The sequence below is a fragment of the Schistocerca piceifrons genome, chromosome 6 (assembly GCF_021461385.2).
Source record: "Schistocerca piceifrons isolate TAMUIC-IGC-003096 chromosome 6, iqSchPice1.1, whole genome shotgun sequence".
NCBI classification, from domain to species: domain Eukaryota; kingdom Metazoa; phylum Arthropoda; class Insecta; order Orthoptera; family Acrididae; genus Schistocerca; species Schistocerca piceifrons.
Window position 1 is genome coordinate 381,777,034 of NC_060143.1, and position 16,059 is coordinate 381,793,092.

The 16,059-nt window shown below is 41.8% G+C and overlaps 1 protein-coding gene across 1 annotated transcript in view; it reads left to right on the top strand.

Annotated features, from left to right (window-relative positions):
• LOC124803334 (vesicular glutamate transporter 1) overlaps positions 1 to 16,059 on the top strand; it is a 199,208-nt gene that overhangs the window by 138,690 nt on the left and 44,459 nt on the right. The window contains exons 9-10 of the mRNA XM_047264518.1: positions 7,902 to 8,145; positions 13,094 to 13,221. Coding sequence (XP_047120474.1) covers positions 7,902 to 8,145; positions 13,094 to 13,221 — 372 coding nt within the window. The remainder of the gene's footprint in view (positions 1 to 7,901; positions 8,146 to 13,093; positions 13,222 to 16,059) is intronic.

Below are 16,059 nucleotides of genomic sequence, written 5' to 3' on the forward strand. Positions count from 1 at the left end.
AAATGCTGCGTATATAATATAAGCTAAAATAATAAGTAATATGCTGAAGATATAACACACTCTGTGTTACTGGAAGAAAAAAGTGGATTCAGAAACGTGAGATCTTGCACAGATAATATATTTAGCTTAAAACAAATACTGGAGAAAACAATTTAAGTTAAAAACCTGGTTCACGTTCGTTAATTACGTAATACTATTTGCAGTTCCGTCATTTTTTGACATGGGAGGAGCACCCTTTTCAAAACTTCATGAAGCATTCGTTAACCATCTGTCACATTTCCAGTACATATGTTTGGCTACTAGTGTCGAACCAGCCGCTTCAGTCTCACGTCTGACCTGTCGAGGCTGCACTGAAAACACCTGATCTTAATAACAACCATCAAATGGCAATACATAGAATCAACGTATCCCTGCTTAGCTAGTCAGAATCAAACTGACTTGCTACGTCAGCACATCTTGATTGTGACAGTCATTTACGAACATTTTATAAAGCATGTATTGCAGTTTTGATGTGTGTTATTAAGATCGGGCACTTTCAGTGCAGTCACAGTAGGCCAAGCTTGAGAATGAATCAGTGGGTTCGAAACTAGTCGCCAAAGATATGTACTGCAACTGTGACGGATTGTTGATTACATAAAATCTTTTGATACGGTAGACAGGGAGCAGTTTTAGAGCATAATGAAAAAAAAAAAATTCCTAGCCCAAACATTTGATTCAAGCTATTCGAGATACGTGCGCAAAGACAAAAATTGTTTTAGATCTGGAGCAGTAGTTACCAGAAGAAATTATAATTAATCAAGGAGTACGCTAAGGTTGCAGCCCGTCCTCAACTCACTTCATTATATGTCGAAATTATTGGACCTGTAAACAACATGTCCATCCTGGAATAAAACTGAATAACAATATGTACATAAACCCCATGCCTTCTGCAGATGATTAATTCATACTAAATATCATTTGTAAGAACTACAATTTTCAGATATCTGGGACCACAGAAGTTATGGCATAGCAAAGAAAGTTCCCAGTCACAGCCGAGATAATAACTGACGATCAAACTAGAACAAGTTTCAAGCTTTATTTACCTTGGTTGTAATTTATCTTTTAAAGATGATGACGAACTGAAGAAAAAGTTCCATCGATTTCAGGATATGTGAAGAAAACTTCGGTGAACATTGAATGGTAAGGAGAGAGAACAGACAAACTTAAATTGTTTAAGACTACAAACCTCATTATGAATGGAAGCGAGAACGGGGTGAATAGAACAAAGTATCGAAACAGAGTTTCATCGTGAAAAATGCGGTTCCTCAAATCAGAGAAAGATTACTACTTAAATAAAAGGAATCAATGAAGAGATAAGGTAGTAATTAAAATAATACATTCTCGCTGAATGACAGAATTTTCTAAACCATGAGAAAAGGGGAAAACCGTAGTTTTAGAAGGTAGGACAATAGAATTTCTGAAGTTTTCCTTTAGATAGCGTCCTCCTGTAAGAAGATACGTTGGTCATCTCATGTACAGATGGCAGCAAAACAGGGGCCAAAACAAGCTAACAGTCTAGTCCTGGAAAAGGAAGTAAAATAAAGTAAAATCAACACTCTCAAGTGAATCAAAATTTGGGTTCAGAATGGGTAAAAGCATAGAATTAATCATAGTACAATTTACAAAAATGGCACTTGATGCTGTTCACAAAAATGTATCACAGAAATTTACTTAGGTCTGACAAAGGCTTTTGATATGGCTTGCCGTAAGATGCGACTATATAAGCTATGATTATAACGAACAAGAGGTGTGTGTACCTTATGATTAGTTCCTGTCATACCTAGAAGATAAGCTCAAAAGAGAAGAGACAACGTCAAACACAACAAAACATCAGTAACAAAATATATTAACATCAGTGTATTAATATGAGTGTTCTTCAGGGCAGTAAATTAGGACTAACACTGTTTCTAACACACATCAGAGATTTTCCAAACAGAAAGAAATAAGAAAACTCTCTCCCTACAAAAGGCGAATGATACCGTCATGGAAAAAACAACTAGAAAACATGCAATAAAGTTGCATTGAAGACAAATACATCACATGCTATAAATGTCATTTTGAAGAGGAGAAAATGACACTGTTAAACGCAGACTGTGTAACAAACTCAAAGTATCTAGTAATCAATATTGATTCTCAAAATGAAGTTCCATGGTTTCGCAATCTAATGTCTCAGTTTCCGATGTGTTATGTCTACACTCAATCAACTGGGAGCATGCAGACAGTCGACAGTTTGTTTTTAAAAGATTGCCATTCGTAGAGGAAGTACCACATGTTAAATGACAGTACGAGAGGGCAGACTAGATGACGTCATACAAAAGTGTGAACTTCGTATTCTCATTGTAATATCTCTTCATTTTCTCAACAAGGAATTATGGACGGAGAAAATAACATTCCGCTAATATTAATGACAGAGCGTTCTTGAGAGTAAATAAGAGAAAAATGAGGATCAACAATAAAGACTCAGCATCGACTTTTTATCTTTGATTGATACACTGGAGAACGTCACCGCAAAAGACCAAAGTACAGAGAAGCCAGTCGGAAATGCTGAGCTGTGCTGAGAGATTACTTGGCTTTCTATAGCTTCTGATTCCCAATATTCTGCCTTACTTTGTCGCGTGAACCAGCCACTGGCACAATTTTTATGTGAATGGAGGGGCGAAATATACAAACAGAGCTCCCATCACCACGTTATCCTCTAATAGTCCTGTCATCAGTCTGTAACAACCAGTGCCTTCTAGTCTCACATGAAGCATCAGTCCTTAGCAGTGGAATTCTTTTCTGGGCAACAAATGTACGAAATATGAACACAGTTTTCAAACTATAGAAAATGATTATATGAATAATTACAAAAATTGTAATCGGGCTCATTGTAAGGATATGTTCAAAACCTTGGGGCTTTTAACTAATCCATTTGAGTAGATTTACCAATTAATTATATGTGAATTACTATTATTAGTTATGACATGGGAATGGTAAGGCGCTAGGTCACAAAAACATGACTTTTGAATCAGAGAAGCATTTCATTTTTTTGAAAGGTATTCCAGAAAGCTGTGTAAAGACTGAGACATTCAAGTGAATCTGACAAAATGAGAAATACAATTTTAGAATTAAAAACTGAATAATTCGACTTCAGACAAACTATTGACTTCCACTGCACTCTGGTAGTTAGGTATCATAATACACTAAAAAAAACAGAATGTGAAGTAAAACAGAGAGAAAAACATTTCCGTTAACGTGTGCACCAGAATCATAAATCGAACATGAAAGAAATTTAGTTATCAGATTGAAACAGACAATGAGCCTCTATTTAGAAAAATGAAGAAAATGCGTAACGATGGAAGGTGTGTAAGTAAAGTTTAAATAACACGCCCAACTGACTTCAGCAACAAGTAGATAAATTTACCCTAGGTAGCAAAGTCAGCACACACAATACTGGTAAATCACAAACCGTACTCGAACACGGTAGATAGGAAGATTTGTAACATTGCATGACAGAGATTTTTAGCAATGTATATAGCTTAATTTTAAACTGAGATTACTAAGGCTAATTCCATTAACGAAGGCCGAAATAAAATTAACGAGAACGCCAACATGACTTCAATTAAACAGGAAAACTGAACATGAATTTATGCTGAATACTCATTAGATTACAGAAGCAAGTTACAACATTCACAAAATATCAACATGGCTCAAAGCCAAGCCAATACAGAGAAATAACAATGACAAGAAATAATTTACCAATGTAAGTTAGCACGACCGGCATACTCCTTTTAAATAACACTGGGGCTAACACAGGCCCAAAACACAAAGTGTAATGATCCCTAGGGCCCAGCGGATATCCGCGAGTGTTCATATATAGTCTACACACTTTTCTCCTCACCGTACTAGTCCAACGGTTGCCAATCTACATCTTCATCTATACGACTACACTGCAGTTCACAATCAAGTGCCTGGCAACAGGTTGATCGAACCACCTTCAAAGTATATCTCTGTCGTTCCACTCTCGAGCAGTAAACGGGAAAAACGAACACTTAAATCTTTCCATACGAGCTTTCATCTCTCTTATTTTATTACAATGATCATTTCTCCGAGTTTAAATGGGCACAAACAAAATTTTTTCCAATATAGACGAAAAAAGTTGGTGATTGAAGTTACATGAGAAGATCCCGCCGCAACGAAAAACGCCTGTGTTTTAATGATTGCCACCCCGATTCAATCATATCCGTGGTACTCTATCCCTTTTGTTTCGTGATAATACAAAACGAGTTGTCCCTTCTCTGAACTTTTTCGATGACCTCTGCCAGTCTTATCTTATGCGGATCGCACATCGCGCAGCAGTACTCCAGAAGAAGGACAAGCAGAGTGTAGGCAGCCTCTTTAGTAGACACCTTGTATATTCTGTTTTGCCACTAAAATGCAGTCTTTGGCTTTCCCTCCCCACAACACTATCCAATTTAAGTTATTCGTAATTGTAATGACTAAGTTTTAATGGGACTCACGGCATTTAGATTTGAGTGATTTATCATGTATCCGAAATTTAGCGGATTCGTTTTAGTACTCATATGGGTAGCTTCGCACTTTTCATTGTGTAGAGTCAACTGCACCACACAGATATCTTGTATAAATCACTTTGCGATTGGTTTTGGTCATCTGATGACTTCTAACGAGACGATACATGACAGCATCATCGAAAAATGTCTGACGGGGCTGCTCAGATAGTCTCCTACATCGTTTATATAAGTCAGAAATAACAGAGGGAACTTTTATTGCACTTCCCTGTAGAACACCGGATATCACTTCTGTTTTACTCGATGACTTTCCATCAATTACTACTAACTGTGACCTTTCTGACAGGAGATCACAAAAGAGACGATTCTCCGTCAGCACACAGTTTAATTAAGAGTTGCTTGTGAGGAACCGTGTCAAAAGCATCCTGTAAATCTAAAATTGTGAAATCAGTTTTGAGATCCCTGTCAATAGAACTCATTACTTCATGTGAAAAACAGCCATTGTATTTTACAAGAACGATATTTTCTGAATCCATGATGACTGGTTGACAATAAATGGTTATCTTCGAGGTAACTCATAATATTCGAGTCTGTATTTTCAGTTCGTCCGTGTACTATGTGAGCATAAACAACACATTAAATTTCAAGGCCGTCATCCACCAAATACGATCGATGTGCTTCTCGGACGTATATATTCATAGAATAGCGTCACTTATTCACTTGAAATAATATACAGTTCCAGTAATTGGTCGTCGCGGCCGTATTCCATGTGACTGCCAGGACATGACCTCGAATGGCCATCCTCCAGCTTTCGGTGGTAAACAAGAGAGACCAAACTGATGGGGGCTGCCCTTACGTCGGTGCGACAGAGAGGGCCCGCCCCATGGCGGGACACGAAAGAGGCTGTTGCTTATAAGAGGCGAACCAAAAAGTTTTCGTTAGCGGCCCTACTGCCCAATAAAACAAAATCGCCCTGAACATCGAGGCAACCATCCCATCGACGCACTAGGTTGAGAGACCGGTCTGGTAAAACATCGTGTCCTGCTGTGTGAAGTAGTCCTTAACTGCCTGCTGACATCATCGTTCGACTGGAATCGTCGACCATTTAAGGCCTTTTTTTGAGGGACTATAAGGCGAGTTGCTTGGATGTGTCCCACTTAGAGTTGGTGTAAATTCTGCGTTACGACATTTGGGACATGGGATCGATCAGCGTCTTGTGTCTAATAGCGACCAGCACGGAACCTGGGGCACCATTCCACAACGGAGGTTTTCTACAGACACGCTGCACCGTGCACCTTCTTTATTCTCCGATGGATGTCTACCGGTGTTTGTCCTTCGGCAGCCACGAAAACTACTACCACGACATTATTCCTGTATGGACGCATTTGGCAATAATGTCGCCATAGTTCACGTTTCATTATTTACCCCACGCACTACGAAAGATGAGTGATACGCTAATCCCTTAGCTACATATCGGTGCTTATTCACTCCCATCGGAGTCGCACTACGTTGCATATACACTGCAGGAAACCCTCAAACAGATTTTTGATCGTCCTACATATAATTTGTTTCAATGCACAATGATTAAAGCAAAGCCGCATTTACACATACTGCAGAAGGTTCGATAGCGAATGCCAAACTTCACTACAGAAATTTGTAATTCATTGTTCTCTTTTAACAAGTAAAAATGGCAGTTATTTCTTTGTAGAATTTTTGTGATATAGTATCTCTGTTTGTGCTTAAAAACACTGACAAACTTTATTTTCAGCTACGTTGGTCATAATAAGTCTCAATTTTACAACAAAATACGCGTGAGAGAAAAATCACAGAATGTCAAGCCTGTTGATCATAGCTTAAGACGAAACACTCTCCCAACATAAGTAATCTCGGGCTATCGTCACAGGTTTGTAAAGCAGTGATCAGAGGTTCAAGTCCAGTCTGGCAGATGAACATGATTTTTAACAATGCTGCCACTGCGTCTGTCCTCAACATGAGCACAACATTAAAGATATTGACGATTAAAAATTACAAAAACGTAATTTTTTTACAAATACAGAGAAGACGGACGCGAATTAGACCGTTGGAAGGCTTTTGAGGCCTGCTACACGAATGCCATCCTGAAATATGTTCACTTAATGAAATCATGTTAAAAGCAACAATTTCTAGTAAATTGAAAATGAAGCTGGAAGTTCGTAAATTAGACATATTTGTTATACTAACGGTAGGTCTCACAGATACTTCAGTGAAGATACAAAGTCGCAAGCGGTACCAGAACATTCCCAATTTTCATCTCAGTATGGGAAGCCATTGCAGGTGCCCCTTATACTTAAGCAACGATATTAAATTAGAGTTTGTGTTTTATTGTATGTCTTCACGACCAAGAAATAACCTCGTACACTTTCGGCAGAGATTCATTTCTTATTTTATGGTGTTTGTGAGAACACTTGATTTACCCCAACTCAGATCGGTGGTAATGCCGTAAAATAAAATGAAACCGCGTACCTCTTCCAGTCTCCTTCGACATTTATATGGATATGGTGTCTGTTCCTTCGGACATTGTTGACCTGCAGCCGCCTATAACGAAATTAGAATTATATTAATACCTTTAGCTTCTGACGGGCGTTGCTACATATCAACGGGGACAAGTGAAAATGTGTGCCCCGACCGGGACCCGAACCAGGGATCTCCTGCTTGCATGGCAGACGCTCTATCCATCTGAGCCACCGAGGGCACAGACGACAGTGTGACTACAGGAACTATCTCGCGCACGCCTCTCACGAGACCCACATTCTCACCTTGCATGTCCACACACTACATTCCTAGTGTCCCACCCCAACACACTCATTATTGCCGGCCGGAGTGGCCGTGCGGTTCTAGGCGCTGCAGTCTGGAACCGAGCGATCGCTACGGTCGCAGGTTCGAATCCTGCCTCGGGCATGGATGTGTGTGATGTCCTTAGGTTAGTTAGGTTTAATTAGTTCTAAGTTCTAGGCGACTGATGACCTCAGAAGTTAAGTCGCATAGTGCTCAGAGCCATTTGAACCACACTCATTATATGTGGAAGACATTCTTACTAAGCCTCGTAAGAGACCGAGGAATATGTTTGCATCGGTACAGAAGAAGAAGGTTACGGCCGATATTGCCAGAACTATGCACTTATATGGATATGGTGTCTGTTCTTTCGGACAGAACCAGTATTGTGATAGCAAACATTGAGCTTCTGGTGGCTTATTTTATCAGGAAAAATATTCGCTGACAGAGGTAACTTTCCGCACAATACCACAATGTATCCAACAGGAATCTTACAAGACTGGAGGGCAAGTTGTATAAGTCGTCGTTTACGCTCTTGCGCAGACGGGGTTCGTCGGCGCGCTGCCCCACTTGCTGATGACGATCATCGTGCCCCTGGGAGGTATGTTGGCAGACCACGTCCGCAAGAAGGGCTACCTGACCACCACCAATGTGCGCAAGGTGTTCAACTGCGGCGGCTTCGGCATGGAGGCGTGCTTCTTCATGGTGGTGGCCTACGCGCAGACCAAAGTGGCCGCCACGGTAGCGCTCACCCTCGGCGTCGCTTTCAGCGGCTTCGCCATCTCCGGTGAGTCACCTACAGTAATCTACAGTCTTACAGTGCTACAACCTTACGGTTCAAGCACATAACTTAGGGTCTAAATCCTAAATAATTTTTTTTTTTTTTTTCATCTCAAATTTTAGCCTACGTTCTCAATTATTTACTGGATTGTTGGATGTATTGCTATCCCTGTGCTTCTCTACGTTTTCCCTCTAATTCCATGGAAGTTATTTGCTGGTGTCTCGCAACACGTTTCCTATCAGCCCACTCCCCAACTTGACACTTCGCTGTGATAAGTGGGAATGCGGTTCTTATCTGCAGTTAAACAATTACTTATAAAAAATGGCCTGGGTATATGTTTATTCCGATCTTCTATCAGTCCATCTCCTCCCTTTCCTCCTCACTCCCCATCTCCACCACTTCCCTCTCTGTCCACCTGCTCCTTTCCCACTCTCTATCGATTTCTTCCTCCCACACTCTATGTCCATCTGCTCCTCCCCTCTCTCCCTCTCTACCTCCTCTTCCTCTCGCTCCATCTCCTCCTACCCCCTATCGCTGTCCATCTCCTGCTCTTTTCTTTCTCTGCCCACCTTCTCCTCTTCCCTCTCCATCTCCTCTCTTCCCTTTCATAGCCCATTTCCTCCTTTCTCTCTCTCTGTCCACTTCCTCCCCCCTCTCTCCTTCCACTTACTCCTCCTTCCTTATCTGTATCCATTTCCTTCTCCTCCGTGTCTGTCCATCTTCTCCTACCCCTTTTCTCTCCACGTTATCACCCCCACCCCAACAAGAAGATGGTGGTTCTTACCCTCACAGTATTTTTCCAGGCAGTAAGTACAAACTGGTTTAAAACGTTTCATGGGTTTAGAATGGGCCTTTTACTCGTGTCTTAGCCCGCATACGCACTTGTCAAGTGAGTGTTTATACGCATATTTCACCGTATCTCTAGCGAATTTCGCTCTGATGTTTTATTTACAAGCATATCGATATTTATAACTTCGTAGTTCCTGAACTAAGTTCCGGACAAAGATATAATTTCAGTGATAAATTCAGTGTTATATGCGAATACTAGCTACAAAATGTTTTGCGAATAAGGTTAGTAGTAAAGAAGTAATAAATAAAAACGTCACGATTCGTCAGTTTGTGGGGATTCTCAGCGAGAAAAAGTTTCATAAGTATTTAATATTATGTGTTAAGTTCGTTCCACTGGATGAGTAAAGTATGGGTTTCGAGTGTCGTGGGCTACACCTCATATTCACCACCACCTCATCCCCTTTCATGGATAAGTATGTATATTGTAGGCTATTTGTAACTATATATAAGTATATAAGTATTATAAGTATAAGTATTATAAGTAATATAAGTATTATATAAGTATATATATTATTTGGATTACCTAAACAGCAATGCGTACAGCAGCATCTACCGCAAACGTGTTAAAGTGACTGAATGTTGGTGGATAGTAGCATGTGTACCTTCATTCAGAAAACGATGTAGGTGTTTTGCAGAAACTTTATGGGCGCTCTGCGTGCGAAGAACGCGGATATCAACGCTTCATGGTACAAGGATTGTTGCTTGGTCAACGAAAACAACAGTAGATGCGAGGCGAACGGCACGTGTCAGGGCTATGTGGTACGGACCTGAAATCGTTCTGAGAATGCAGGTAGCTGTCATGACGTGTCCCCTCTTGGTTACCCTACGTCAAAAACTGAGGCAGATGAGCGGTGCATGTGATTTCTAAGCCGCAGGATCTCCGAGCCGACTCCGCTGAAATGACAATTGATTTGTGAGGGCGACTGGGAGGCACGTGCCCAACCAAACCATACGAAATAGACTCAGCAACACCTATCTTTAACCAAGACGGCCATAGAGCAGACCAGCCCTTAAAGCGAGACACCATGCTGAATGGTACAAACTCACTAATCTTACCACAAAATTCTCCTCACCGATGCCACATATATCGGACACTGTATCACTATCGTTCGGAGGAAACCTGGTAGTCCTGCATGCCAGAGATATCGCGTTAATTGACTACAGCAAGGTGACGTATCAGTGATGTTCTGGGGTGGCATTACGTGCGGCCGTCAATATAGGTCAAACTCAACGCTCCTTAGTACAAGAAAAACATCCTCCAACCCATCACTGAATTATTCCATCAGTATTTCGAGAATGAATTCAAGTTTATGGCTGCGAACTCTCGAGTCCATCGTGCAGCCATCATCAGCTATCGCGTCTGTCGTGCTGGTATTCACAAACTGGATTGGCCAACCTGTTCCCCGAAATGAATCCCGTGGAACAGTCTTGTGATGCACAGGGATTGCACAAAATTAAGAACACACCGCAATAAATGAATTCTTGAACATAGGAGCTAGCCTAACCTGCAGGTGGCACTGTTGTTCTTGACCACGAACTCCAACCGTGCAATGACCTCAATGCGTTGCAAGTGTCCTGTGTGGTTGTGAATGTATATTGTAGAAACTAAGTGAATTCGAACGTGGACGCTTCCGTAACCAAGGGAGCAGACGTGCTTGACGAATCAAGAGGAACTGTATGGTAGTTTTATACTGCACGCAGGGAAACCGGGAAAACATCATCCGCTAAACAGTAACGGGAACGGAAGTCTATGTTGATTGACCGTGAAGAGGGTATTGAGGAAAAATAAGAGATCGACAGCTGTATAAATCACTACCGAACTGAATGTCGTACTAGCTAACTCATTCAGCGTCCAAACAACACGAATGGAGCTCCATAAACAGCGAATTTGAGGGAGAGCTGGAATTCCAAAACCACTCATAAGTGATGAAAATGCTCGTAACAAAAAGACGTGTAGCCCAGCTCGTAAAACCTGGACTATGGATGGAGCAATTGAAGGAAGTCATTTGGTCGGATGGCTCTTCTTTGGTTCAAATGGCTCTGAGCATTATGGGACTTAACTTCTGAGGTCATCAGTGCCCTAGAACTTAGAACTACTTAAACCTAACTAACCTAAGGACATCACACACATCCATGTCCGAGGCAGGATTCGAGCCTGCGACCGTAGTGGTCTCGTGGTTCCAGACTGCAGCGCCTAGAACCGCTCGGCCACGCCGGCTGGTGACACCGAGGTGACAAAAGTCATAGGATGGCGATAAGTACACAAACAGATGGCGCTAGTATCGTGTACACAAGTTGTAAACGCGCAGTGCATTGGCGGAGCTGTCATTTGTACTCAGGCGATTCATGTGAGGAGCTTCATACCTGATTACTGCCGCACTATAGTATTTAACAAATCTGAAACAGAAATAGTAGTTGCAGTTAGTCTCATGGGACATTATATTTCGGAAATCGTTAGGGAATTCACTACTCCGAGATTTACAGTGTCAAGAGTGTGCCGAACATACCAAATTCCCGATAGCACCTCTCACCTCAGACAATGGAATGGCCGATGCCCTCACTTAACGACCGAGAGCAGCTCCGGTTGCTTAGAGTTATCAGTGCCAACAGACAAGCAACATTGCATGAAATAACCGCAGAAATCAATGTGGGACGTACGATGCAAGTGTCCGTTAGGACAGAGCGGCGAAATTATGCATTAACGAGCCAAAGCAGCAGAAGACACACGTGAATGCCTTTGCACGACATCACCAGCAGCGCCTCTCCTGGCTTCGTGATCATATCGGTTGAAAACTAGACGACTGGAACACCGTGGTGTGGTCAGCTGTGTCAAATTTCTGTTGGTCAGAGTTGTTGGTGGGGTTCGAGTCTAGCCCAAACACCACGGAGGTATGGACCCGACTTGTGAACAAGGCACTGTGCAAGCTGGTAGTGACTCAGCAATGGTGTAGGCTGTGTTCACGTGGTATGGACTGGGTCCTCCGGTTCAGTTGAACCGATCATTGACAGGAAATCACTACTTGGATTTGCAGCCATTCAAGGACTTCATGTTCCCGAACAACGACAGAATTTTTATGTGTGAGAACACGCCATGTCACTGGGCCACAATTGTTCACGAATGGTTTGAAGAACATTCTGGATTATTCGAGCGAACGACTTGGCTACCGATCGAACATTTAAGGGTCATAACTGAGAGGTCAATTCATGCAGAAAATCCTGCACCGGCAACACTTTTGCAATTACGAATAGCTATAGGGGCAACATGACTCAATATTTGTGCTGGGGACTTCCAACGACACATTTGGAGTCCATGCCGCGTCGAGGTGCTGCACTAAGCCGGGCAAAAGGTGGTCCGACATGATATTAGGACGTTTCCCAAGACTTTTGTCATCTCGCTGTATGCTATGGAAATGAGCGTTTTCGTCATTGGCCGGGAGGCCCCTTACGGGGCAGGTCCAGCCGCCTTGGTGCAGGTCTGATTACATTCGACGACACATAGGGCGACCTGCGCGCCGAATGGGGATGAAATGATGATGATGAAGACAACACAACACTCAGTCCCTGAGCAGAAAAAATCCTCGACCCAGCCGGAAATTGAAACCGGGCCCTTAGGACGGCAGTCCGTCACGCTGACCATTCAGCTATTTTTTTTTTTTTTAATCTCATATTTGTTCGCTTTTGTTCGTTGCATCTGCTCGGGGCGGACGCCGTAAGACATCCGTTTAAGTTCGTTGTTGGTCGATTAGCTCAGTTTTTTTATTACAGAGGGCTACTAACCCTCTAACCAAACACGCTGAGCTACCGTGCCGGCTGTAATCGGGACGGACGGTTTATGCTATAAAACAAGGTTATTTCAATAAAAGAGTTTTTTTGTTTGTTTTAGATTATAGTAGAAATGATTTATGTGGATTTGGTTGTCAATAAATTAGAAGATCCATTACTTATCAATTACCTTTCGCCATTGAACAGAGTGCCTTAGAACCTCGGTTTGAGTGGTAATGTATAGCTTTGTTTATATGTGTATAAGTGATATTCTAACTCCCACGCAGATTTAATCGTAGTTAACTGCTGACTCACCAAACGGTGTGTTCGCTTCTTGTTGCAGGGTTCAACGTGAACCACCTGGACATCGCGCCACGCTACGCCAGTATCCTGATGGGCATGTCCAACGGTATTGGCACCATCGCCGGCCTCATCTGCCCCATCGCCATCGATAACATCACCAAAGACCACGTAATGCGCCGTTCAGCCACTAGCATTCGGATAAATGTTACTCGGATTTCTGTCCGCGCCAGATTTGTTTGTAAGCTCAAGGCGCCAACGACTTCCTCTGTCATCACTGACGAGAGTTAACAGCTGTTCTTTTAGGGTGTGTGGTACTTTCGCATGTAATTGACCGAATTATGTCATGGCAACGTCTTGAAGAAAGGGAACTTCCATATGATACTCGACTTTACTGCAAGGACGATATCTCTGACAACAGTTAGTGGTTCCTTTTCGTTCTTTTGAGTCATCAGTCTTCTAACCAGTTTGATACGGCCCGCCACGAATTCTTCTTCCGTGCCAACCCTTTATCTCAGAGTAGCACTTACAACCTTCGTCCTCAATTATTTGTGGTATATATTCCAATCTCCGTCTTCCTCTACAGTTTCTCCCCGTCTACAGTTCCGTATAGTACCTTGGAAGTTATTTCTTGCTACCTTAACAGATGTCCTATCATCTTGTCCCTTCTTGCCAACGTTCAATCGAACCATGTTCATACTACTTCTCTACCTTTACACTCTCGAATAGCGCGTGCGAAAAAGAAACACCTTAATCTTTCCGTTCGAGATCTGACTTCCCTTACTTTATTATGATGATCATTTCTCCCTACGTAGGTGGGTGTCAACAAAATATTTTCGTATTCGGAAGAGAAAGTTGGTGATCGAAATTTCGTAAATAGATCTCGCCGCAAAGAAAACCGCCTTTGTTTCAGTGACTGCCACCTCAACTCGTGTATCATATCAGTGACACTCTCACACCTATTGCGCGATAACGCGATACGAGTTGCACTTCTTTACACTTTTTCGATGTCCTCCGTCCATCCTACCTTGTAAGGATCCCATACCGTGCAGCAATATTCCCGCAGAGGACGGACAAGTGTAATGTAGTGTGTCTCAGTGGGTTTGTCGCATCTTCTAAGTGTTCTGCCAAAATAGCGCAGTCTTTAATTCCTAGGTATTTAGTCGAAATGACAGCCCTTAGATTTTTGCGTTTCATCGTATACCCAAAATTCATCGGATTTCATTATTTTAAACATAGCTGCGTAACAGCAACGGCTCCACGTAATTAGATTTAAAACAGCCGACCCGGGTCGGCTGTTTTAAATCTAATTCATCGGATTTCATTTAATACCCATGTGGATCACCTCGCACTTTTCTTTGTTTAGTGCCAATTACCACTTTTCGCACCATATCGATATTCTCTCTAGATCATTTTGTAACTGTAATTGGTCGTCTGATGATTTTACTAGACGTTAAATTACAGCGTCATCTGTAAGTAATCAAAGGGGGCTGCTCAGACTATCACCTGGATCATTTATGTAAATCAGGAACAGCAGAGCGCCTATGACACTACCTTGCAGAACACCAGATATCACTTCCGTTCTACTCGATGATTTACCGTCTGTCACTACGAACTGTGACGTCTCTGAGAGGAAATCACGGATCCAGTCACACAACTGAGATGATGCTCCATATGCACGCAATTTCATTAATAGTCGCTTGTGAGGAACGGTATCAAAAGCCTTCTGGAAATCAAGGAATACGGAATCGATCTGACATCCCTTGTCGACAGCACTCGTTACTTCATGGGAATAAAGAGCTAGCTGTGTTGCACAAGAACGATATTTTCTGAATCCGTGTTGAGTATGTACCAATAAGTCATTTTCTTCAAGGTGATTCATAATGCTCGGGTAGAGTACATGCTCCAAAATCCTACTGCAAATTGAGGTCAATGATATGGGTCCGCACTTCAATGGGTTACTCTTATTTACTTTCTTGAATATTGGTGTGACCTGTGCTACTTTCCATTCTTCAGGAACAGACCTTTCGTCAAGTGAGCGGTTGTATATGATTGCTAAGAAAGGCGCTATTGTGTCTGCATACTCTGAAAAGAACCTGATTGGTATACCATCTGGACCGGAAGACTAGCCTTTCTTAAGTGATTTGAGTTGTTTCGCAACACCTAAGATATCTACTTTTATGTCACTCATGCTAAGAGCTGTTCTGGTTTGAAATTCAGGAACATTTACTTCGTCTTCTTTCGTTTTCATTTCCTCCCCGATTTTTCGGGGAACCTATTCATTTTTACCTTATCAGTCCACTTAATTTCAGCTTTCTTCTATAGAACCAAATCTAAAATACTTCTATTCTCTTCTGTTTCTGTTTTCCCACAGTCCATGATTCACTACCGTGCTCCAAAAGTACAGCCTCAGAATTTCCTTCCTCAAATCAAGAGCTATGTTTGATACTAGTTGACTTATCTAGGTCAGGAATACCCATTTTGCCAGTGCTAGTCTAATTTTTTTATGTCCCCCTTGCCCCGTTCGTCACGGTTATTTTGCTGCCACAGCAGCAGTATTCCTTAACTTCATGCACTACGAGATTCTCAGTTATGATGTTAAATGTCTCGCTGTCCTCCTTTCTGTTACTTCTAATACATACTATTGTATATACTTTGATAAAGAGAGAAATGAAGTTACCAAGAAAGAATTAAACACATTTAATCCCTATCAAGAAACAGCAAAGTAGAGGAATTAAAGGAGTGAACATGTAACAAGAATGTAATAAACCATAGATACTGTAGAAGAATAAGCCAAGAAAAGGAAGTAATAGATCTGCAGAACAAATAAAATGTGGTCCAAGCAAATTCCTTGAGATCGGAGCAAACCAGATATGGTTTAATCTTAGATGCTATTATTACACATTTTTGTCCTTGGTCATTATTTAAATTAAGTGTTACCAGATTGATCTACTTTTCTTCTTTCTTCCTTTGCTGCTGGGAATATTCCTTCGTACTTCTACCGTGTGC